Source organism: Hylobates moloch, unplaced genomic scaffold (assembly GCF_009828535.3).
Source record: "Hylobates moloch isolate HMO894 unplaced genomic scaffold, HMol_V3 SCAFFOLD_17, whole genome shotgun sequence".
Taxonomy (NCBI): Eukaryota; Metazoa; Chordata; class Mammalia; order Primates; family Hylobatidae; genus Hylobates; species Hylobates moloch.
This window is the reverse complement of record NW_026652292.1, coordinates 37,152,656-37,177,462: the sequence shown is the minus strand read 5'-3', so window position 1 is coordinate 37,177,462 and position 24,807 is coordinate 37,152,656. Positions and strand designations below refer to the sequence as shown.

Genomic DNA, 24,807 nt, shown 5'->3' with positions numbered 1-24,807 from the left:
CACACCTGGCTAATTTTTTGTATTTTTAGTAGAGATGGGGTTTCACTATGTTAGCCAGGATGGTCTCGATCTCCTGACCTCATGATGCACCTGCCTCGGCCTCCCAAAGTCCCGGGATTATAGGCGTGAGCCACCGCACCTGGCCGATACTGGTTCTTTCTTAAATTTATCTCTTGCTGAAGTTTACAGGAACTGAAGATTTTATTTCCTTCAAAGTGTTTCTCAGAGTTTCTATGCTATACCTAATTTTTCCTGATCTCCCATTTTCCAAACTATCTTCTACCTACTTTTTTTTTTTTTTTTTTTTTTTTTTGAGACAGGGTCTTGTACTGTTACCTAGGCTGGAGTGCAGTGGTGCAATCTCAGCTCACTGCAGTCTCAACTTCCTGGGCTCAGGTGATCCTCCTGCCTCAGCCTTCGGAGTAGCTGGGACCACAAGTGCACACCATCAACCCCACCTAACTTTTCATTTCTTCATTTTGTAGAGACAGGGTTTCACCATTTTGCCCAGGCTGGTCTCAACTCCTGGGCTCAATTAATCTGCCTGCCTCAGCCTCCCAAAGTGTTGGGATTGTAGGCATAAGCCACCCTGGCTGGCCTGCCTACTTCTTATAAATACAGAGATAGTACATAACAGAGAGAGAAGATCAGACTGGATTTTGTACTCCTGACAGATGGCCAGCTAGCGTAAAAATGTAAAATTACCTTTAAAAATAGCCTTGAAGAAACAACAGAAATAAGAGAAAAGCATGGATTTTAGGAATTCATAAAAGTAACTATAAGAAGCCTTTGAGTAGTCTCAAAGTTGCTTGAACTGATATATGTGTTGGGGCAAAAAGGTGAGAGGGAAGTTGAATCTAGCATGAAGAGTTCACAGAGGAAGCAGTGAGAGAATAGGTTGCAGGACAGCTTTTAAGTTCTGCTTTTTCCTATCTCATACTTTGCCTTAGGAAAACAATTCTCTACTTCTTCAGCTAGAAATTGCTACCCATGGCTGGGTGCAGTGGCTCGCACCTATAATCCCAGCACTTTGGGAGGCTGAGGTGGGCAGATCACTTGAGGTCAGGAGTTCGAGGCCAGCCTGGCCAACATAGTGACACCCCGTCTCTACTAAAAATACAAAAATTAGCCAGGTGTGGTGGCAGGTGCCTGTAGTCCCAGCTACTCAGGAGGCTGAGGCAGGAGAATCACTTGAACCCGGGAGGTGGAGGTTGCAGGGTTGCAGTGAGCCGAGATTGTGGCCCTGCACTCCAGCCTGTCATCTCAAAAAAAAGAAAGTCATCAGTACCCACAGGATCCAAGCCAGGCGTGTTGACAAGGTAATAACAGTGTCACTATGGAGCAGATCAAAGCAACAGAGTAGATGTACACACAAAACAGAGATGTATCCAGTTAAGGACAGAGCTAGGTGAAAAAAGTAAGCAATAATATCAGGAAACTAATCTCAATTTTATAAATTAAAAATTCATAAAAATAACTCAGCTAAGGCAAAAAGAAATAAACAGAGATTTCAGCTGCCACCCATGGAAAAGGAGTCTAAATTTTGAATTTAAGTACAGTTAGGTTAACTGGAGACAAAAACAGACCAAAATAATATTCAGACTCTTGGGAGACATATAACAATCTAGAGTCTCTATGACCTATTATATACAATTGATAGAACACAATCCAAAGCTAATAGGCATAGCAAGAAACAGGAAATGTAACTCACACTCAATGGAAACTGACTCCAAAATGACCCAGATGTTAGATTTAGCATATAAGAATTTTACAGTCAGTCATGGTGGCTCATGCCTGTAATTCCAAAACAGTGGGAGGCTGAGGCAGGAGGATCACTTGAGCCCAGGAGTTCAAAACCAGCCTGGGCAACATCGTGAAAACCCTATCTCTACAAAAAATACAAAATTAACCAGGCCTGGCGGTCTGTGCCTGTAGCCCTAGCTACTTGAGAGGCCAAGGTGGGAGGATGGCTTCAGCCTCAGCCTAGGAGGTTGAGGCTGCAGTGAGCTAAGATTGTGCCACTGCACTCTAGCCTGAGCAACAGAGTAAGACTCTGTCTCAAAAAAAAAAAAAACAATTAAAATTAAATAAGTCCACAATGAATGATTAAACAGGAATTCTCAGAAAAAAATATAAAGTATTTTTAAACAGGAAATTCTGGAATTAAAAATCACAATATATGAATTTGTTTAAAATCACTAGATGGGCTAACAACTAATTGGAGATGACAGAAGAAAGTAAATATCTAACCTGAAGAACAGAGAGAAAAAATATTAAAGAAAACTGAGCAGAGTCTCTGGAACCTGTAGAACAATACTTTTAAAACTCTAAAATTCATGTACTTGAAGTCTCAGAAAGAGAGAAGAGGTGAGAAAGAAAACAATCTCGGTAAATAACGGCTGAAAAGTTTCCAAATCTGATTAAAAGTTTTTTTATAGATTCAGGAAACTCTGCAAACACTAAGAGAAAAAAAAATCACCCCTAGACACATCAGAGTCAACTGCTCAAAAAAAATTAAGAAAAAATCTTGAAAACAACCAGGGATAAATGACACAGCACTTACAGAGGATCAATGATAAAATGACTGAAGATTTAGCGTCAGAAACAACAGAAGCTAAAAGACAGAGGAATGGCATCCATAACATGTTAAAGGCAAAAGTTGTAGAATCCTATATGCAGCAAAAGCAACCTTCTGGAATGAAGGCAAAATAAAAATATCTTTCAATAAACAAAAGCTAAGAGAATTTACCACCAGCAGACTTGTACTAAGAGAAATAATAAATAAATGTTTCAGGCTAAAGGAAAATAATATAAAATGAAAACCTGGATCTTCAGGAAAAAAGAAAGGCCACAGGGAAAGGTAAACGTATTGGTTCCACCCAATGGTTGAATCCAACAACAAGCTGGAGGGGGAAGAGAGTCAATTGATACTGTCTATACAAGCTGACCTTCTATAGTGCAGAGCACACAAGGCAATAGTTTAAGCCTTTCTGAGACTGTGACACTGTGATATTTTTTACATAAAATTTCACATGACAAAAAGCATGAAGACCTTCCTTTGAGTTAAAACAATTTTTTTCAGTTCTCAGCTGCACAGACAAATATTACTTGGGAAAGAAACAAAGAATAGCCACATGCCTCCAGTTAACTAGAGTGGATGGGCAGCCATTAGAATTACATTGCAGATCATAACTACATTATTATTAAGACTTTTCTTGATCTGTTTTGCTAAAGATGTTAGATTGATTGTAATAATGTCCCCAATTAATGGCCTTCTGGTATCCATAGTCTTTGCTATCTTATTTTGCAAGAAGTAGAACTTGTTTTCCCCCAACCCTAAACCTGGCTTTGAGACTTGCTTTTGTCAACAGAATGTGGCAGAAGTAATGGTGTGATGGGTTGAAGTTTGTCTCCCTCAGAAAGATATGGAGTCCCCCAGTAATGCAGAATGTGGCTTTATTTTGTAAATAGCATCTTTATCTTTACAGAGGTAATTAAGTTAAAATAAGGTCATGGGGGGGGAGCCTAAATCAGTATAATTGGTGTCTTAATAAAAAAGAAAAATTTAGACACAGAGACATGCACAGAGGATAGATGATGTGAAGAGACACAGGGAGAAAATGGTCATCTGTAAGTCAAGGAATGCACGAAGCTACCAGGGGCTAGGAGAGAAGCCTGAGACAAATCCTTTCCTAGCACCTCCAGAGGGAGCATGACCCTGCTGATACCTTGATATCAGGCTTCTGGCTTCCTGAACTGTGAGACAATAAATTTTTGTTGTTCTAAAGCCATTCATTTGTGGTACTTTGTTACAGCAGCCCCAGGAAACAAATACAGATGGCATAGATGGCATGATGATCATTCTAAAGCTAAGACTCAAAAGGCCTTCACTACTTCTCTGTCTCCCCGCCCCCCTACCTTGCTCTCTCTCTCTCCTTTACCCTCATCATAAGAATATACTTGGCCAGGCACGGTGGCTCATGCCCATAATCCCAGCACTTTGGGAAGCCGAGGTGGGTGGATCACCTGAGGTCAAGAGTTCGAGACCAGCCTGGCCAACATGGTGAAACCCCGTCTCTACTAAAAATACAAAAATTAGCCAGGCGTGGTAGTGGGCACCTGTAATCCCAGCTACTCAGGAGGCTGAGGCAGGAGAATTGCTTGGAGGCAGGAGAATCGCTTGAACCCAGGAGGCAGAGGTTGCAGTGAGCCAAGATCATGCCACTGCACTCCAGCCTGGGCAACAGAGTGAGCCCCCATCTCAAAAAAAAAAAAAAAAAAAAAAAAAAAAGAATATACTGCATCTATTCTGAAAACAAGCCCAGAGTAGCCTGCTAGAATATGAGAGACCAACCTTCAACCACCTCATCACAGATGCATGAGTGAACCCAGGGAAGACCAGCAGAACTGCCCAGCCAACCACAGACATGTGAACAATAATAAACTCTCAGTGTTTGAAGTGACCGAATTTTCAGATGATTTGTTATGTAGCATTATTGAGGCCAGGAGTTCAAGACCAGCCTGGGCAACATGGTGAAACCCAGTCAGTACCTGATACAGAAAAAAAAATTTCATGAAAACAAAACAATATGTAAGAGACGCACTGCAATATTAGAATGTTACCTATGGAAGAAGGTAAATGGGAAATGGGGAAAAAAACAGAATAGATAAACAGGGGATTTTTGCAGAATAATGATGATACTATGCAATGAATTAATTAATTCAACCCTATGCACCAAATAAAATAAATAAATAAAAATTAAGAATGGGGCCCCAAAATAATCATGTATTAAGAAGTTATTTGGGGGTGGGGCAACAGGCATGGGTTGAATTATGTCCCTCACAAAATTCATATGTTGAAATCCTAACCACCAGTACCTCAGAATGTGATGTTATTTGGAAATAGGGCCATTGCAGATGTAATTAGTTTTAATAATGTTATTAGGGTGGGTCCTAATCCAATATGACTGGTGTCCTTTTTTATTTTGGCCAAAGGGGTGCACACTCAGGGACAAGGCCATTTGAAGGTGAAGGCATATCAGAGGGATGCTTGCATAAGCCAAGCAGTGTCAATGATTTCCAGCAAACCACCAGGAAAGCTAGGATCCTTCAGATCACATCCTTCAGAAGAAAGCAACCCTTGTCCAGGCACAGTGGCCCATGCCTTAATCCCAGCAATTTAGGAGGCCGAGGTGGGTGGATTACTTGAGGTTAGGAATTCGAGACCAGCCTGGCCAACATGGTGAAATCTCGTCTCTACCAAAACTACAAAAATTAGCCAGGAGTGGCGGCACGCACCTGTAATCCCAGCTACTTGGGGAGCTGAGGCACGTGAATCGCTTGAACCCAGGAGGCGGAGGGTACAGTGAGCAAGGTTGCACCATTGCACTCTAGCCTGGGCGACAGAGCAAGACTGTTTCAAAAAAAAAAAGAAGGAACCAACCCTGTCCATACTTTGATTTCAGATTTCTAGCCTCCAAAAGAGTGAGACAAGAAATCTATGTTTATTGTTTAAGCCACTGATTTTGTGGTATTTTGTTACAGCATCCCTCACAAACTGATACAAGGTGTGATGAGGAAGAAATGACTCTCTTCCTACCCATAAGTGGATTGTGAGTCCCCAAGATTTGAAATGAATGTGAGATGGTAGTTACATTTTCATCCTCTACTCAGAACTTAGTGATGTTTATTTTCCCAGGCAATATCACTCCAATGAAACACTTCTTATATTTTGAATTTTCATTAAGAAATATTCAGATTTGGCCAGGTGCAGTGGCTCACACCTGTAATCCCAGCATTGTGGGTGGCCAAGGTGGACAGATCACTTGAGCCCAGGAGTTTGAGACCAGCTTGAGCAACATGGCAAAATCCCATCTTTACAAAATACAAAATTAGCCTGGCGTGGTGGCTGGCACCTGTAATGCTAGCTACTCAGGAGGCTGAGGTAGGAGGATCACCTGAGCCTGGGAGGTAGAGGCTGCGGTGAGTCGAGATTGTGCCACTGCACTCCAGCCTGAGTGAGACCCTGTCTCAAAAAAAATTTTTTAATAAGGAAATATTCAGATTCAAGATACAAATAAAATTCTCATCAAGATGGCATTATGTGGACTGGATCAAGCCAAGTAACAATATTTTGGGATCTTAGCCATTTAACTGACTGTTTTCACTTAAATAGTCAAACCCATAATCCCCACATCTCTCTGGTCACAAAGGCACTAAAATAACTAAAGTGGTTTAACCTGAGGAATAGGTTAGCCTGAAATTAATGATTAGCAACTCCTTGTATGTATAATGGGAAATTATGATTGGCAACTCCTTATACGAACTACAGAAATTTACAAACTGACAATCAATATTTACTTTTGCTTATGCTGTCCATCATTTCCTAGGTCCTGGGAGCTCCTTTAAGTCAACACCTACCTCGAGGAGATTCCAGGTCAGAGAGACACGAGGAATTTCTTAGTAGTTGATTTTCTGCTGACGTCTGTCCCTTTTTCATCTCCCATCCCCATTATGTCATGGCAAGCTTATTAACTTATTAAGTTATTGCCTAACTAACTATATATGATATTTCCATACCTTCTATACTTTTCTCCTGTTCGTCCTCCAATGAAAGGCTGGTTTCTGATTCCTCATAACTTGGTTCTTCACCAGAGAACTCTGTGGTTTCTGAATTCTCGAAGTCCTCTTCACCATCATATCCAATGTGCTCTGGGTCATCATAAACCTCCTCTTCCACAGTGGCTTCTGCATCTTCAGGGGAGTCAACAGATCCTAGATATTCCTCTTTTCCTAAGTATAAAGAATCATCTAGCTCCTCATATCTCTGTCCATCCTTTATATATGTAATAGTTGCTGGAACTTCATATCCAGCTTTCTCAACTGAATATGATGATGTGACTTCTGGTGTGTCATATTCCTTCTCATTTTTCCTGGCAGACAAAGCTGTTTCCTTATAACTAGTTTTCTTGTCCCTGAAAAACTCAGAGGTTTCCAAATCCAAGTGTTCCTTCTCACTGAAGAACACTGATCTCAGGGGCCTCAGGCTGTTTTATTCCAGGAGAAAAAGCATCTTCTGAATTATTGCTTGCCCCCATAGATTGAGGAGGTACTATATTCTCATGTTTTAAAACTTCTGCAAAGAAAAGAATTGTTTTTCCCAATTAAGAAAAAGAAGCTGTATTATTATAGCTAGAGTTCCTGAGGCCTCAAAGCATCATCCCTCTTCTTTTATTTATTTATTTATTTATTTTGAGACAGAGTTTCACTCTTGTTGCCCAGGCTGGAGTGCAATGGCACGATCTGGGCTCACTGCAACCTCCACCTCCCCGGTTCAGGTGGTTCCCCTGCCTCAGTCTCCCAAGTAGCTGGGATTACAGGCATGCGCCATCATGCCCAGCTAATTTTTGTATTTTTAGTAGAGACAGGGTTTCACTATGTTGGTCAGGCTGGTCTCAAACTCCTGACCTCAGGTGATCCACCTGCCCTGGCCTCCCAAAGTGCTGGGATTACAGGCATGAGCCACCGTGCCCACCTGCCTCTTATTTCACTGGAGGACAGGAATACCTAACACCTCCTATATAACTTGCATGTCAACATGTCAACTTTCAGAACGTTCTTTTTTCCACTAAAAAAAAAAAATCAGATCACACCACTGTCTTGCTTAAAGTTTGAGTCCTTCCTAGCAACCTTACAGGGTAAGCAAATAAAACAAAAAATTTGAATCATATGAACAGTGTTTACTTGTGGACTTACTGTGACTCACAACAGACTCAGGTCTCCTGGAGTCATTGCTAATGAAATCTGATCACAAATAATTTCTAATCAGTAAGCAAATGGCTCTAATTTCGAATAGTGTGCTTTAGAAATAATAAAAATTTCTAAGCATATAAATCTTGTCCTAAATTAGGTATCATTAACATTCATCTTTTTATCTGAGCCTCTACCTCTCTAACATCCCTTAAAATAATTTTGAATTTTTTTAGATTCCTAGAAAAGGAGCTACACCTAGTCCTAGTAGTAATTTACAGAATTGCTAAACAACTGGAAGAATTGCTTTTTCATGGACTACTAGTTATCTCTGAACCATTTAAGAATTAGCACTGGAATTGCTCCAGAAAACAGCTGCTGCTGGCATTCTTATCACCAAAAAAATGAAACTACTGATTTGCCATCTATGTGTTAAAAATTATTTTCCTTGTATTTTCAAAATGGCTATACTAAGTGAAAGATACAGCTTGTGGTCTTGGCACTGTAAATAACCACACATTCACCTACTTGAAAAACAAACCCTGGATGGTGTTATTATTAAAGTATTTTCCTTCCAACTGTGAGATTTCAGCATGTTACTGCCAGAATAATGAGCGATTTATGTTAGCATTAAAACAACTGCAAGTTTTGAATACAGTCTGAAAAACAAATTATCGATTCCGTAAACCAATAAGATGTTAAATTTCAGAAACTTCTTAAATTCCAGTTTTTCCCTATTTCATATTTCAACGAAAATTATCTCCAGAAAAAGACTAACAAAAATAAAAGGCAACAGTTTTCTTTCATTTTTTTTTCTTTTTCAGAAAGTCTGCCCCCTCCCTCTCACCCCAAAAAGTATACAAAGTCAACTTACCATGCCTTAAGCCGCAAATGGCAGCTGACTGTGGAAAAGTACTAAATAAACACTTGAGAAAATGCTGGCAGGTCGCCTCTCCCTTTTTCTGTACCAAAATTAACAGCTTCCGACTTTTCTTCAGGAGATCTGTAACATTCTCCAGAGTCTCATACTCTTCCTCAGAAATCAGCCTCCGAGAAGTTAACGTGTCTAAGATAGAATCAGGATCATGTTGGAGGATTTCAAGCAACTTTTTTCTTTCTCTTTCTATGATTTCTGAGGGAGTACTCTCGGTAGCCATTGTTCCTGTTTCCTCTAAACCAGGAAATGGATTATGAAATCATCCTAACGAATAAGTAAAAGTTAAAAAAAGAATGACAAAGAACAATTCTATTTGGCTAAGCTTTAACATGTCAATGATGCCTACTGTTGGAGAGTGCAGATACAAGCAGTGGGGCAACCCAGCTCGGAGCACTCTCTGATCCGGGGTCCTTGTGGATTATTTATCTGCTCTTTTGAAGTCTTGATAAATTCTCACCATGACTCAAACTCAGGGTCACCTCCTCCAAGAAGTCGCTCTTGAACTTCAGGTTGGACTAGGTATTCCCTGATCAGAGAACTATACTATGATGCCAAGAATGTAAATTATTGATATTTGAGCCGGCCGGGCGCGGTGGCTCACGCCTGTAATCCCAGCACTTTGGGAGGCCGAGACGGGCGGATCACGAGGTCAGGAGTTCAAGACTAGCCTGGCCGACATGGTGAAACCTCGTCTCTACTAAAAATACAAAAAAAATTAGCCAGGCGTGGTGGTGGGCGCCTGTAGTCCCAGCTACTTGGGAGGCTGAGGCAGGAGAATGGCGTGAACCCCGGAGGCAGAGGTTGCAGTGAGCCGAGGGCTCGCCACTACACTCCAGCCTGGGTGACAGAGTGAGACTCTGACTCAAAAAAAATAAAAATAAAAATAAAAAAAGATATTTGGCGGGCATCTGGCAATATACAGCAATAAATAAATAAAATTGAAGACAGACAAAAATAAAACTTCATATCCTTCAACCCAGCTATTCCAGTTCTAGGAAATTATCTTAAAGAAATAATCAAGCAAATGCCCAAAGATGTATGTACAAGAATCTGCATTACAACATTGTTTACAACAGTAGAAAATTGAAAATAACCAAAATTGGGGTTTAGGGAATAAAATATTGACGTGTCGACAGTGAAACACCAAAGAACTGTTAAAAAGGATAAAGTACATCTCTACATATTGACAAGTAATGATATCCATGATATATTGCTATGGAAACAGCAAGTTATAGATCTCATTTTTGTTTTAAAAAACTTAATGTGTATATAGTATATGTATGTAATATGTGTATACAGATATACATTATATTTTAAAGAAGACAGTCAAGAGATATCCCAAATTTTAACACTGGTTATCTCTGAGAATATGATTACAGGGAGATTTATACTTCCACTTTAAACATTACTATTTAATATTTTACATTTTTGGTTTATTATTATTATTTATTTTAAGAAAATTACCTGGTTGGTCTTTATTTACTTCTTCATAGTTCACAAGAACCTGAAAGCGATCTGCATAACCAGCAACAGGATACTGGATGAATAAACTGTGATATTTCTGATAACATAATATTACATGGCATTCAAAAAGAATGAACTTCAGTGACCCACAATATAGAGAAATCATAACAATAGTAAGGAAAAACTGTAAATCCCAAAAGATTATATACAGTATGACACCCTTTTTAAAAGTTGAAAATAAACACACCCTTACATTTAAGAGTATACATGAAGTCATTAAAATTATACAAAACAAAAAGCAAAGAATGATAAATATGAAATTCAGAATGATGGTTACCTCACATATGGGGAGCTTGGGGATGGGATGGGATTGGGGAGGAGATCATGGATGTCCTACAATGTAGGAGGTGGGCCTATCACGGCTACTGTATTGTTAAAGGTAAATAGCTAATATATAAATAAAAGCAGAACATGCATGAACCAATGCTATTAGGAACCAAGGATAATGAGTAATACAATTCTGGTATCTCCAAGGTTAAAAAAGAATTTTAAAATCCTGGCTGGGCGAGGTGGCTCATGCCTGTAATCCCAGCACTTTGGGAGTATGAGGAAGATCACTTGAGACCAGGAGTTTGAGGCCAACCTAAGCAACATAGAAAGACCCTGTCTCTACAAAAACTTTAAAAATTATCTGGTCATGATGGTGTGCATCTGTAGTCCCAGCTGCATGGGAAGGGAGGCTGAGGCAGGACAGCTGCTTCGGCCCAGAAGTTTGAGGTTATAGTAAGTTACTCTAGCCCAGGCTTTTAAAAAAAAATCCTCATATGATATTAAAAATTAATATTAGGTAAGAGTTTTATAAAATTGAAGAGTTTTAAAATTTTTATTTACTTTGACCAATTATAATCATATATAATTATGGGATATTCAGTAATTTTATATGTATGCAGTGTAGAATGATTCACTCAAATTAACATATACATCACCTTCAATACTTATAATTTATTCCTCCTGTCTGTGACTTTGTATCCTTTGACCAGCACCCTTCCCTTCTCCGCAACTCCCAGCTTCTCTCTGGTAACCACCATTATACTCTAGGTAAGAGTTTTAAAATATGTATCTCAAAAGTATGGCTTTCAAGTGATGCATCCCACCTCATGCCCACAATTTGATTGGCACTGTCATAAAGATTGCCAATTTTCTGTTGTTGTTGTTCAACTTGATCAGGAAGGTACTTTAATAACAGGTTTCCCAAACCACCAGTCTCCTCTCCAATGCTCCACCCTACAGATGCTCCTTTCTCACAATAACCTTTCTGAGATTTCAAAGCCAATGGGAGAAAAGTGTTCACTTGAAGTGGGAAACTTAGCACTGAGATTTAAACTTCCTTCTAGAAGTTTTCGTTTTGTTTTGTTTTGAAACAGAGTCTCACTCTGTTGCCCTGACTGGAGTGCAATGGTACAATCATAGCTCACAGCACCCTCAAACTCCTGGGCTCAAGCAATCCTCCCCCGTCAGCTTCCTGAGTAGCTGGGAGTATAGGCTTGGCCAACCAGTTCAGCTATTTTTTTTTTTTTTTTTTTTGAGACGGATTCTCGCTCTGTCGCCCAGGCTGGAGTGCAGTGGCGCAATCTCGGCTCACTGCAAGCTCCGCCTCTCGGGTTCACACCATTCTCCTGCCTCAGCCTCTCCGAGTAGCTGGGACTCCAGGCGCCCGCCACCACGCCTGGCTAATTTTTTGTATTTTTAGTAGAGACGGGGTTTCACCGTGGTCTCGATCTCCTGACCTCGTGATCCGCCCACCTCGGCCTCCCAAAGTGCTGGGATTACAAGCGTGAGCCAAGCTCTTTTTAAAAAAAATTTTTGTAAAGACAGGGTTTCACTACATTGTCCAGGCTGGTCTCAAACTCCTGGGTTTAAGCAATCTTCCCACCTTGGCCTCCCAAACTGCTAAGATTACAGGCGTGAACCACATTTTTTTAAATTATTTGTAGAGATGGGGTCTCCCTATGTCGCCTAGGCTGTCCTGGGCTCAAGTGATCCTCCCACCTTGGCCTCCCAGAGTGCTGCGATTACAAGTGTGAGCCACCATGCCAGGCTGTCTAGTTTAAATTGTTTCTTGATGGCCGGGTGCAGTGGCTCACGCCTGTGATCCCAGCACTTTGGGAGGCTGAGGCAGGCGGATCACCTGAGGTCGGGAGTTCAAGACAAGCCTGACCAACATGGAGAAACCCCATCTCTACTAAAAATACAAAGTTAGCTTGGCATGGTGATCAATGCCTGTAATCCCAGCTACTTGAGAGGCTGAGGCAGGAGAATCACTTGAACCCGGGAGGTGGAGGTTGCGGTGAGCCAAGATAGCATCATTGCACTCCAGCCTGGGCAACAAGAGCAAAACTCCGTCTCAAAAAAAAAAAAAAAAATTGTTTCTTGATAACAGAAATTTGCATAGCACACACAGCCTTAGAATGCAAAGGAAGTGGGCTGGGGGAAGGGTGAGTGTAACCAGGATGTTCTCTATTATATAAAATATAGCCAGGAGGTACAAAATTGAAAGTATAGACCTCAAATCGGAATGAATAACACAAGACTAAAAGTTTTAAATGTGTTCTATTTTATTATTTTTTGGGGGGTTTTTTATTGTTGTTGTTGTTGTTAGGCTAGTCTCGAACTCCCAACCTCAGGTGATCTGCCTGCCTCAGCCTCCCAAAGTGCTGGGATACAGGCGTAAGCCACCGCACCCAGCCTTATTATTAGTTGTTGTTAATCTTACTGTGCTAATTCATAAATTAAACTTTATCATAGGTATGAATGTACAGAAAATTCTCCCTTGAATTGCTGCTAACGAATTTATGTGATGTTTTAAAGACAAAAGTCAACAGTAATTTCATGTATTGTAGAAATAAAAAGAGGCAGGTCTCAGTGCTGAGTCCTGGTGGTCAAGGGACTTGATTGTATCAGAAGCATGGATGCAGGACTTAACAGAGTTTCTATCACGGCCAAAAAGCAAAATGTCAGGGGGTGAATGCCTAGGCTAACAGCCTTAGATCATCCGTTTCAGATGTTGATCTAGTCCTGACTGGGCATAGTGGCTCACACCTGTCATCTCAGAACTTTGGGAGACTGAGGGGGGGCTGATCACTGGAGGTCAGGAGTTTGAGACCAGCCTGGCCAACATGGTGAAACTCCGTCTCTACTAAAAATACAAAATATTAGCCGGGCGTGGTGGCGGCGTGCGCTTGTAGTCCCAGCTACTTGGGAGGCTGAGGCACAAGAATTGCTTGAACCCGGGAGGTAGAGGTTGCAGTGAGTCGAGATGGTGCCACTGCACTCCAGCCCAGGTGACAGAGTGAGACCCTGTCTCAAAAAAAAACAACAAAAAAAAGTTGATATAGTCACTAGTCCTGACCTAAACCTAGCAATTGTATAGAAAATTGGAGGGTCTGACTAGCCTTCATAGACCTCTAGAAAGCCAAGGGTTTACTTGGTCAGGGCAAAATTTACATGGTTTGACATACACCAAAAAGAACCACCTAACACTAGAGAGGAGGAAAAATAATTCTCTCCTGTCTTCAGTTCTGGGAATGTCTGGAGTAAAGAGACTGACATAATGCCTGTCACACTGCTTGGTTCCTTAATGGTTGACACCTGTCCTACCTTTTCTACACTGACCTCATTTCTCATAGCCCCCGTGGTAGGCAGAATAATGGCTGTCTCCAAAGATAACAAGGTACTAATCCCCTTAACCTATGAATAAATTAGGTTATGTGGCAAAGGACAATTATAATTGCAGAGGGAATTAAGGTTGCTAATTAGCGAAACTGAAGATAAGGAAGTTATCTGGGTGGAGTCAACATAATCACAAGGGGCCTTAAAAGTAGGAGAGGGATGGCAGGGCACCCAAGCCCTTTGAGAGACCAAGACAGGAAGGTTCAGGAGTTCAAGACCAGCCTGGACAACAGTGAGACCTTGTCTCTACTACAAATAAAAATAAAAGGAAAAGAAAAAGAATAAGACGGATGCAGAATAAAGAGTAATGCAATGTGAGAAAGACTACAGTAGTCTCCACTTATCCAAGGTTTCCCTTTGCAGGATTTCAGGGTTTGTTACCCCATGGTCAACCATGGTTTAAAAATAGTTGAGTACAGGACAATAACATATTTGGAGAAAAAGAGACCGACCACATTCATATAACTTTTATTACAGTATACTGTTATGATTGTTCTATTAGTTGTTGTTAATCTTTTATGGTGCCTAATTCATAAATTTAACTTCATCACAGGTACACATGTACCGAAAAAACAGTATATATAGGGTTTGGTGTTGTGGTTTCAGGCATCCACTGAGGGTGTTGGAACTTAACCCACAGAAACGGGGGAAACTACAGTATCTCTGGTTTTGAAGATGCAAGGGAGCAATAAACCAAGGAGTTTGGGCAGTCTCTAGAAGCTGAGAAAGGAAAGAAAACAGATTCTCCCTCCTAGAACCTCCAAGAAAGGAAAGCAGCTCTGGCAACATTTCATTTTTAGTTTTTGGGTTTTTTTTTTTTTTTGAGACAGAGTCTCACTCAGTCACCCAAGCTGGAGTGCAACGGCGCAATCTCACTGCAGCCTCCACCTTCCGGGTTCAAGCCTCCCTCCACCTCACCCCGAGTAGCTGGATTGGCAGGCGCGCGCCACCACGCCTGGATGATTTTTTGTATTTTTTTTGTAGCGACAGCGTCTCCCTATGTTGTCCAGGCTGGTCTCCAACGCCTGGGCTCAAGAGATACGCCCGCCTCAGCCTCCCAAAGTGCTGGGATTACAGGCGTAAGCCACGGCGCCAGGCCCTTGGAAACTATATTGAGCAAGTTCCATGTGTGATTCCTTGGCACAATGAAATATGGGATCAGATAACTTGCCTCTGACTTTACTACAGTAACAACAACAACAACAAAATCACTGTCTGCCTTTCCCTTTACATTCTAAGCTCCAGCTGCATGCCTCCGTACTCCTCGCGACCTCTCACAGGAAAAGTCAGCGTTGGCCAAAAGCTTCCGGGATCGGAATGAGGAGGCGGCTGGAGAAGTTGCTTTCTCCTGAATAGGGATTATCCCAGGCGCACACGGTCATTACACGCCGGGGACGCTCAGTCGGTGCGGGTACCCCCGGGCAGGGCCAGCCTCGCATTCCAGGTTTTCCATGTGCCTAGAAGACAGAAATAGACGGTATAGCAACAGATCTGACTGCTAACGTGCGAAACCGATCAGTACTAGCAGTAGCACCAGCAACAGCAACACGAAAAGCAAAACTGTAATCTAAACGGCCCTCAGGGTCCAAGAGAGCCCGGCGAAGACCCGCCCATCCGGTCGCCAGGAAACTGGGAGTCCCGCCCGCCTTTCCGGCACCGAAACGCGATCGGCCCTGTCTGGTACCGCATCCTCCTCTTGACCCCAACGACACTACGACGACGGACGCTTGACAACGCTGCACCGCGCCCCGCAGGAAGTACTTCCCTGGGCGGAAGCTTCTGAGCGTGATATAGCGGAAGTGCCTTCTCTTCCGGTCTTTCTGGTCTCGGCCGCAGAAGCGAGATGGTGAGTTGTGACCGTGGTTCGTGTGAATCGCGTTCCATCCTCGTCCTTTGTGCCTCCGTGCTTGCTGTCCTTTGGGGGTTGGCAAGATTCCGGATAAGGGGAACTGGTGGGCAGGAAAGAGGCATGCGGTGGCCCTCAAGAGCCAGAAGAATGACTGCTAACTGGTGCCTGGGTGACCGATCCCGCCGTAATTGTGGAGCTAGAGCTGCATTGTGTCCTTTGCCTCGGTCCAACCTTTGGAGACCTTTCACAGCTCTAGCCTTGGTTGGGAGTCGAGGGAAGGAGTTTGGGAATGTTTGGCTCTGTGTAACAATGAAATAATTCATTGGTGATGCTGTCTGGCCGGAGTCTATAAAGATAAAGTGTATTTCAGAACATTGCAACTCTTGCGGAGGGCTTTAGGTAACGTAAAATGCGAGTAGTGGTCTCTGACTTGGCATTCGTGGAAAGAGGCTTCTCCCAAAGTTTCGACCTTTATGATTGCCTTTAAATTTTATCAGTAATTGGTTCCCCGGAGAACTCGAGTAAATCTAGAAGTTGCCAGGTTTCAGAACTATTTATTCCTTTAATGTGCAGACGAAGGGAACGTCATCGTTTGGAAAGCGTCGCAATAAGACGCACACATTGTGCCGCCGCTGTGGCTCTAAGGCCTACCACCTTCAGAAGTCGACCTGTGGCAAATGTGGCTACCCTGCCAAGCGCAAGAGAAAGTGTAAGTAACATTTTCCGGGCCAACTGTGTTAGCTTTTGTTTGTATTGCGCATAAGTGGGGGCATAGGTTTGAACTTTATTTGGTGCCGGTCTTAAAACTTGTACATCTGTATGCCGATGAGGTGGCATAGAACTCGTGTGTTAACAATACCTACAAGGTGTGTGGGGGGGAAAACCGTTTGAAATCTTTTCTGAACTTATGTTTCAGATAACTGGAGTGCCAAGGCTAAAAGACGAAATACCACCGGAACTGGTCGAATGAGGCACCTAAAAATTGTATACCGCAGATTCAGGTACAGTTTGTATGTTCGATCATAATTGGTCCTATGGGCTTGAATGAAACCCCCGTGTTTACTTGTAAACAGATAACACTACCCTGATGGTTACTGGGGATGAGATGTTGGAAGATTTTTATTTTTTGTTGTTGTTGAAGTAGGGTTTCACTATGTTGCCCAAGCTTGAGTGTAGTGGCACGATCACGGCTCACTGCAGCCTCAATCTCCCTAGCCACAGGTAATCTCACCTCAGCCGCCCGAGTACCCGGGACTACCGGTGTGCGCCGCCACATGCCCAGCTAAATTTGTATTTATTGTAGAGAATGGGATTTTGTCATGTTACCCAGGCTAATCTCGGAATTCCTGGGCTCAAGCCATCGGCCTGCCCAGGGTGCTGGGGTTACAGGCGTGAGCTACCGCCCCAGGCCAGATGTTGAAAGCTTTTATCTTCTGCCGCTGTAACCTTGACATAAGTTAGTTTGGATTTTATTAGTAGTTTTTTCACTAAACAGTAGTATAAATTTAAATATCAGTAGCATTGTTTGAACTAGGGTCCCAAAGTGTTGATATTTATTAGGTTTATCTTTAGTGTCAAAATTTGTCAAGATAGTAGTGAATAAGGTCTGGAGTCAGGCTTGGTTCAACAGAGAAAGGTTCAACCTTTCTCTGGGCAAGAGTGCTGTAGAAAACTGCACTGGTTGCTGCTATTGCCTTGCGGTCTTGTTACTCAAGAGTCTTGGCCTTAGAGTTATGAATGCAGAAATCTCAGCTCCGCCCTAGACTTAGCTGAGAGAACCTGCATATTAAAGAGGAGTTACTAAGAGATTAACCCATCTAAGATCTCAGCTAAGATTCAGAATGATGCAGACTTAACTTTAAAGCTGGTGCTCCTTCCGTTACTATGTTCTATTTCAGCAATTCTCAGCTGTTGATATTTTGGGCTGGATAATTCTTTGTGGTGGAATTGTCCAGTGCAAAATTGAATATTTTGCAGAATCCCTAGCCTCTACCCACTCAGTCTCCAGAGTGTCCAGTTCTAAAGATAACAAGGCAGTTCAGGGCTTTGTAGACACCCACAGGTGTGTTCATGTGCTGAAGCAACTTTCTTCGCATTTAGGGTCATAACGTTTTTGTGGACTTAATATTGAGTGGTCTGTTAGTACGATACAGGAGTTAAGAGCTTGAACTGAAGCCAGGCTTTTAAAAGTAGGATAGTTGACCTTAGCGTAGATACGGATGTTAAATAAGTTAAAATGCAAAGCTCTTGGTTTAGAAAATGTCTGCCATTAAACACGCTCATTTTTTTTCCTTGCTTAGTGAAAGTAGTTGGGATCTATTCTCAGCATAGGAAACCATTTTCACAAATAATCTGTGATCTCTTGCCAAATACGAACAAACATACTGGCCCAATGACTAGTATAGCCAAATAAGTTTTTGAGCCTTTATTGCGATTGTGATTAACTATATCCGAAAATGGGTATCTTTAAGCAAAGTGAAGTAAAGAATTGCAGCTTATCAGTGATGTTGTAAAAATAAATGTCTGAACATATGAATGCAGTATTGATTTCAGCATTGAACTGAGATAAGCGCATTGAAATCTGTTTAACAAAAATTAAAATTGATGCATCGATGTTGCTGAAGTAACTTGTTCTTGTTTTTGACATCGTGCAGGCATGGATTCCGTGAAGGAACAACACCTAAACCCAAGAGGGCAGCTGTTGCAGCATCCAGTTCATCTTAAGAATGTCAACAATTAGTCATGCAATAAATGTTCTGGTTTTTAAAAATACATATCTGGTGTTTGGTAAGGTATTTTTAATCAATTAGGCTTGTAGTATCAGTGAAATACTGTAGGTTTAGGGACTGGGCTAGCTTCATATTAGATTTACTTGTTAAGTGACTGTTTTGGAATGTTTACTTTTGGACTGGGGTTGTAACACGGTTTAAGGCAATGAGAAACAAGCAGAATTCCAGGAGTCCTTGAAGCAGGGGGCACTGGAAGACAATATAGCAGATTAAAATAGCACAGCTCATGTGGCATAGATGGATATTTAAGATGTTTGAGTAAATTTGAAAGAGTATGATGTTTAAATTACCTTTAGCAGCATGTTCATCTGCTATACTGTCATGACTTTAGGGGGATGATTATTAGTCACATAGAACTTGAGAGTACCACTGGAAACGTATGGGTAGGAGTGGCTTCTGTATTTCAAAAGATGATCTTATCCTAGTATCTGTAATGCTCACTTGGCACACCTGATTTGTGGGCTGTGTGTAAGGTAGCTAGCTAAGTGAAAAAAGCCTGCTAGGTGTGAGTCAACTTAAGAATATGTAAATAGGTTTGACAAAAAGTAGGGCTGGGTGCAAGTAAAGATTGAGCAGGAAATAAAGGAAAATCAAGTATAAACCCTGAGATTTGTACACTAAAGGCAATGATGTGGGACTACTTGGTCGAATTTTTTTAGCCCTCAACTTGGTAATTGGGTGTTTCTGTGTTAAAGCACTGAAACTTGCTGTCGTGCCTTCCTAGTTTTGGTGGTTTATTGACAGGGTTGGGTGTTTTTTTGAAATGAAGGGACAAAGTCAACTGGACTGCTGAGTGAGAGGGCAGGAGCAGTTGAAGGGAACATGAATATGAATGCTAGAACAGCTACATAAAATAGTGATGTAGCCAAGTCATGCCATTTAAATTATAATTCTCCACTGTGTTTAGAATAACATCTGAGGTTCTTAACCTGGCCTTGGAAGGGTATCACTTTTACTTGTAACCTGGAATGGCTTTATAATGTGCTAGCTAATTGCTACTCTCATCTTGTATTTTAACTCCGAATTTACCGTTCAGGTCTCAGCTTCTGAACATTCACTTGTAAAGAAACCCTGCTGATTAAATCTCTTGGGCTTCCTCCCGAAATGTGAGACTATACTTTAAAGATGTATGGTTAGAGTCCAATTGACATTGCCTTTCTTGTTTACAGATAGTGCAGTGGCACAATCGCAGCTCACTGCGCCTCTAATTCCTGGGCTCAAGTCAAGTGGTTCTCCTGCCTCAGCCTTGTGAGTAGCTGGGACTACAGATGCACACCACCACACCTGGCTAATTTTTGTGTGTTTTTTGTAGAGATGGAGATTCGCTTAGCTAATTCTTTTTGTATTCTTAGTAGAGACTGGGTTTCAACATGTTGGCCAGGCTGGTCTCGAAATCGACCTCATGATCCACCACCTCGGCCTCCCGAAGTGCTAGGATTACAGGTGTGAGCCACCGTGCCTGGCTGTCATCACCAAACTTTCAAGTGAAGATAGTCTATTGAAGATTGAACAATGACCTTGAAAGACAGCTGAGTTCCTATGGGTATAATGTAAAGCTGGTGAAGTTTGCCCAGTTTGGGCTTCAGAAGTCTAAGTCTAGTGAAAGTACCCTGACCCCCATATAAACAACCCTTGAGGCCGGGCACAGTGGCTGACGGCTGTAATCCTGGCACTTTGGGAGGCTGAGGTGGGCAGATCACAAGGTCGAGATCGAGACCACCCTGGCCCACATGGTGAGACCCCAACTCCACTAAAAATACAAAAATTAGCTGGGCGTGGTGGCATGTGCCTGTAGTCTCAGCTACTTGAGAGGCTGAGGCAGAGGTTGCAGTGAGCTGAGATCATGCCACTGCGCTCCAGCCTGGTGACAAAGTGAGACTCGCCTCAAAAAAAAAAAAACCCTTGAACTGATGACTCAATTTTCAAATGAAACAAAATAAGCAGTGGATCTTGCATTGGAGATGGAGTTAAACTATGTTGCCCAGGCTGGTCCTGGACTCCTGGTTTCAAGTGATCCTCTCATCTTGGCCTCCCAAAGTGCTGGGATTACAGGGACGAGCTACCACACCCCACCTGTTGTCTATATTTCTATCTTTAACAGCATTTAGTCCTGCCTTAAGTTATAGTTATGTATAGAGACCCGTTATACTTTAAATTTTTCAGCAGAAATTATGCTTTTATCTTCTCTGCAGTGTTATATGTAGGTGTGCAAAAATGTTAAATTTATTTTTCCTAAGTACCCCATGTGCTTTTCAACTGTCCTCTGCCTGAAAAGCCTCCCTCCAGCCCCTACTTCCCTCCCATCTTAGTTCACATGTCAGGTTGATTTGCCCCCAGCTGTCAAATAAAGCAGACTACCTGTTTCCACATGTAACTGGTTATGTTCTGTAAAGTTACAAAAATAGAAAGGTTGAATCTGTGGCAGCCAGGCGTGGTAGCTCACGCCTATAATCCCAGCACTTTGGGAGGCCAAGGTGGGTGGATCACCTGAGGCCGGGAGTTTGAGACCAGCCTGACCAACATGGAGAAACCCCGTCTCTACTAAAAGTACAAAAAAATTAGCCAGGCGTGGTGGTGCATGCCTGTAATCCCAGCTACTAGGGAGGCTGAGGCAGGAGAATTGCTTGAACCTGGGAGACGGAGGTTGCAGTGAGCTGAGATTGCGCCATTGCGCTTCAGCCTGGACAACAAGAGCGAAACTCCGTCTCAAAAATAAAAAAGGAGTCTGTGGCGTTGAAAACCTTTGGGAATTATACCTTAATTGTAACTCCCATAGTAAATGTGTCCTGCACTTAATAAACAAGTAGTAAAAGGCAGACTCATTCAGTAAACTAGTGAGCCAAAGTTGAAAAGTACAATTACTTCAGAGGCCTCACCTCTAATTGAGACACAATTATATATTATTCATATATATATATATATATATATGCACTTTATGATGGATAAATGCATGAGTTGCTGTGAGAGCGTTGGAAAGGAGTTTGTCACTCAATAGGTGAAGCCAGGCCAAGATTTAAGCTGAGCCAGGGAGGACTTGAAGGAATCATGATGAGAGAGAAGGTAAGTGGCTTTGCCAGCAATGAAACAGCTGACATAATGGTAACCAGTCAGAGGAGGGCATAACTATGAAACTGCGGACACCTTGGTTGTCAGGTTAGAAGGATGGGGTGTAGGGTTGGTAAGAAAAGAATTGAGGGAAGAGCAGTGATCAGATCATGAAGAATTTGTCTTGAGAAATTATAGAGGATTTAAACCGGAATGTTAGGAATAGTTATTCTAGCAAGATGAATGTGGAAAGTGTTAGTGTGCATGTGATGAGTCTTGAAGCTGGAAACTAGGTGACAGGTTCTTAAATAGTTCATGTGAAAATCATGACAGACCAAGGCAGTGGCTGTGGGGCTGTCGGGGAGTTCCCTACAGAGAACATCTAAAACTTGAATGTGCAAGTGAGTAGCTAACTTCCAAGCTTCCTGTTTCTGTATAATTTAAGCACGAAAATGAGAACACTGAGATTTGATAGGCATTTAGAAGTCAGAGTAAGCAAGAGGACTTGAGTTCGTCGATGAACTTCAGTAACTATCCTTGACTTAGTATTGGTGGAAACCATTTGTGAATTTACAGACTCCAAAAACAAAAGATAATTTAGAGTCTCAAAGTAAGATTTGGAGAGATGTCCATTGGAGACAGAAGTGGAGGGAGAAGTTCATTTGTTGACATATTTATATGTGGTGCACCTACTGTATGCCAAGCCATGTTAGAGATACCGTGGGAGCAAAACCAGACGTGGTTCCTGCCCTCTGACTCCAGTCGTTGCAGAATTAGCCCAGGAACTAGAATTGGATGGAGTCACACAAACCAAGAAAGGGGATTGTTTGACGGGGGCACTCGGTCACATGTGGCTGAGGCCAAAGAGAATGAAGATATATTTTAAAATTCTGGATTTGGCAAAATTTAGGCTAGTGTTTACTTTTCATAAACCTCTCTCATGTTAGAGCATCAAAGAAAAAAAGTTTGTCAAGAGGTCAGGAGATTGGGCAGTGAGGAATGGGGAGTTTCGTTTGAAAGACAACACTAGATACTTTTGGAAGTTTACCTATTCTGATGTTCCCTTTTATTGACTAAATGGTGCCCTTCATTCATGAAGCAAGTATCTATTTAGTGACTACTATGTGTCAAAAGCTGTTCTAGGCCCAGAAACTTTTAAATGGAAAACAAGACACTCTGCTCTGACAGATTTCAATCATGCATATACTGTATGTATGTTTGTGGAAGGTGACATAATAGACAATTGCAGATAGTGATAAGTGTGTAAAGACAAAGATACCATGAGCATAATAGTGGGGATGGAGGAACTTTTAGAAAGGTGGTTAAGAAAGCTGAATCATAAGGAGCCATTCTTTTGTCTTTACCTGAATGACTTATCATTCAGCCCTTTTTGAGTTTTGGGTTGCTTGCAGAGTTCAACCTTGCCTGTAATTGAAACTTTCTTTTGTAATAGCATAACTTAAGAACAAAGCAATACATTACAGAATTATTTTACTGAAGAACTTGTTTCAGAGAAAGAGGCTGTTTCATATTTATTAGCACATTTGGATTATATTTAGGTGTGTCTGTTTTTTTTAAAACAAAGGAGTTTGGATCATAATACAAGAGAAGCACAGGGCGAAGACTGCATAACCTCAGGAACTAAGAATGGAAGGACTGGCCAGGCCCGGTGGTGCACACCTGTAATCCCAGCTACTCAAGAGGCTGAGGCGAGAGAATCGCTTGAGCCTGGGGGGCAGAGGTTGCAGTGAGCTGAGAGAACGCCATTGCACTCCAGTCTGGGCGACAGAGCGAGACTCCATCTCAAAAACAAAAAAGAAAGAAAAAGGAAGGACTTTTTTTTTTTTTTTTTTTTTGAGGCGGAGTCTCGCTCTGTCGCCCAGGCTGGAGTGCGGTGGCGCAATCTCGGCTCACTGCAAGCTCCGCCTCCTGGGTTCACGCCATTCTCCTGCCTCAGCCTCTCTGAGTAGCTGGGACTACAGGAGCCCGCCACCACGCCCGGCTAATTTTTTGTATTTTTAGTAGAGTCGGGGTTTCACCGTGGTCTCGATCTCCTGACCTCGTGATCCACCCGCCTCGGCCTCCCAAAGTGCTGAGATTACAAGCGTGAGCCACCGCGACCGGCCAAAAGGAAGGACTTAAGCAAAATCTTCCTTATAAGTAGAAGGATGTTTTGACAAGAAAAGTTGCAATGAAAAAATGGTTCTTACGTACACGAGTATGTAGAATAAGCATCGTGTGTGGATTGGATTGAGATCAAATCATTGCTTTTATTTTTGTGTCTTTATACGGTGGGAGTATACCCTGGTGCCCCAGGATGAAGACTTGACCTGACCCATATATTTTTAGATTACAGATAACAAAAAGTATTTTCATCATGATTAGTTGTGAAAACAGTTTTATTTCAATAAGTAAAATGTGCAGTCCTATGTAATCGTCAGAAAGTAATCTTAATTCTAGCTTGGGTGTGCTTTAAACTGCAAGCTGGCAGTGGAGAGAGCACGATTCCTCTGATTTCAGCTTTCTCCTTATACTTTTCTGGTGCTGTGAGCTTCAAGTTAACTCCTCAGTGGGATTAAACTGTAGACTGGAGGTACGAAAGGTGAGGAGTGAGTTGGGGTGGTTCTTCCTTGGCTGGCTGGCTTCATAATCCCTGGAGCCCGCAGATAATTAAGCCGACTTTTTCTGTCTCCGGTATTTGTATGACCTCTTTGGAGGTTCCCTGCTGGGTTACCTCTCATGTAGTTCCCTTGTATCTGATGGACCCATCTCAATTTAAAATAGTCTGCCAGGTTCGGAGGCTCATGCTTGTCATCCCAGCGCTTTGGGAGGCTCAGAGGTGCCGTTCGCTTGAGCCCAAGAGTTTGAGACCAGCCTGGGCAACCTGGTGAAACCTTCTCTATTAAAAATACAAAAAATTAGCCAGGCATGGTGGTATGTGCCTGTAGTCCCAGCTACTCGGGGCTGAGGTGGAAGGATCGCTTGAGCCTGGGAGGTCAAGGCTGCAGTGAACCTTGATTGTGCCACTGCACTCCAGCCTCAGTCCTGAGGTTTTCTTTACCTCTGGGGGGCTATTTTATGCCGGCTGTCTCCTGAGTGTCACACATCTGGTCCTCAGGAAACATTCTCACATCCCTGGCCTGAAAAAAACAATTCAGGGAGATTGCATGGCAGCAGCCCTCTCCGGGCTCCCCAGCTAAATGGTTGTAGGAAACACATTTCAAAGCTCTCTGAAGGGTTTCCTT

At 42.2% G+C, this 24,807-nt stretch overlaps 2 protein-coding genes and 1 non-coding gene across 3 annotated transcripts in view; 2 read left to right on the top strand and 1 right to left on the bottom strand.

The window, feature by feature from the left end:
* The window catches only part of CARD6 (caspase recruitment domain family member 6), a 13,725-nt gene extending 4,819 nt beyond the window's left edge, over positions 1 to 8,906 (bottom strand). Inside the window, 3 exon segments of the mRNA XM_032136035.3 lie at positions 6,580 to 7,028; positions 7,030 to 7,135; positions 8,624 to 8,906. Coding sequence (XP_031991926.1) covers positions 6,580 to 7,028; positions 7,030 to 7,135; positions 8,624 to 8,906 — 838 coding nt within the window.
* Positions 8,907 to 15,404: 6,498 nt separating this feature from the next.
* Positions 15,405 to 20,607, top strand: RPL37 (ribosomal protein L37). Its single transcript, XM_032136033.2, has 4 exons — positions 15,405 to 15,725; positions 16,302 to 16,437; positions 16,645 to 16,729; positions 18,383 to 20,607. The coding sequence occupies exons 1-4, from the start codon at positions 15,723 to 15,725 to the stop codon at positions 18,450 to 18,452; spliced, it is 294 nt and encodes a 97-aa protein (XP_031991924.1). The 5' UTR covers positions 15,405 to 15,722; the 3' UTR covers positions 18,453 to 20,607.
* On the top strand, positions 18,221 to 18,300 carry LOC116457163 (small nucleolar RNA SNORD72). Its single transcript, XR_004244933.1, has one exon. It is a non-coding gene; the product is annotated as a small nucleolar RNA SNORD72 (small nucleolar RNA).
* Positions 20,608 to 24,807: the final 4,200 nt, after the last annotated feature.

What these genes read in the sequence shown, in the direction of transcription:
- RPL37 (XM_032136033.2), top strand. An exon ending in TGCCAAGCGCAAGAGAAAGT is followed by an intron (nt 16,438 to 16,644) that starts GTAAGTAACATT and finishes CTTATGTTTCAG; the next exon opens with ATAACTGGAGTGCCAAGGCT. An exon ending in ATTGTATACCGCAGATTCAG is followed by an intron (nt 16,730 to 18,382) that starts GTACAGTTTGTA and finishes GACATCGTGCAG; the next exon opens with GCATGGATTCCGTGAAGGAA.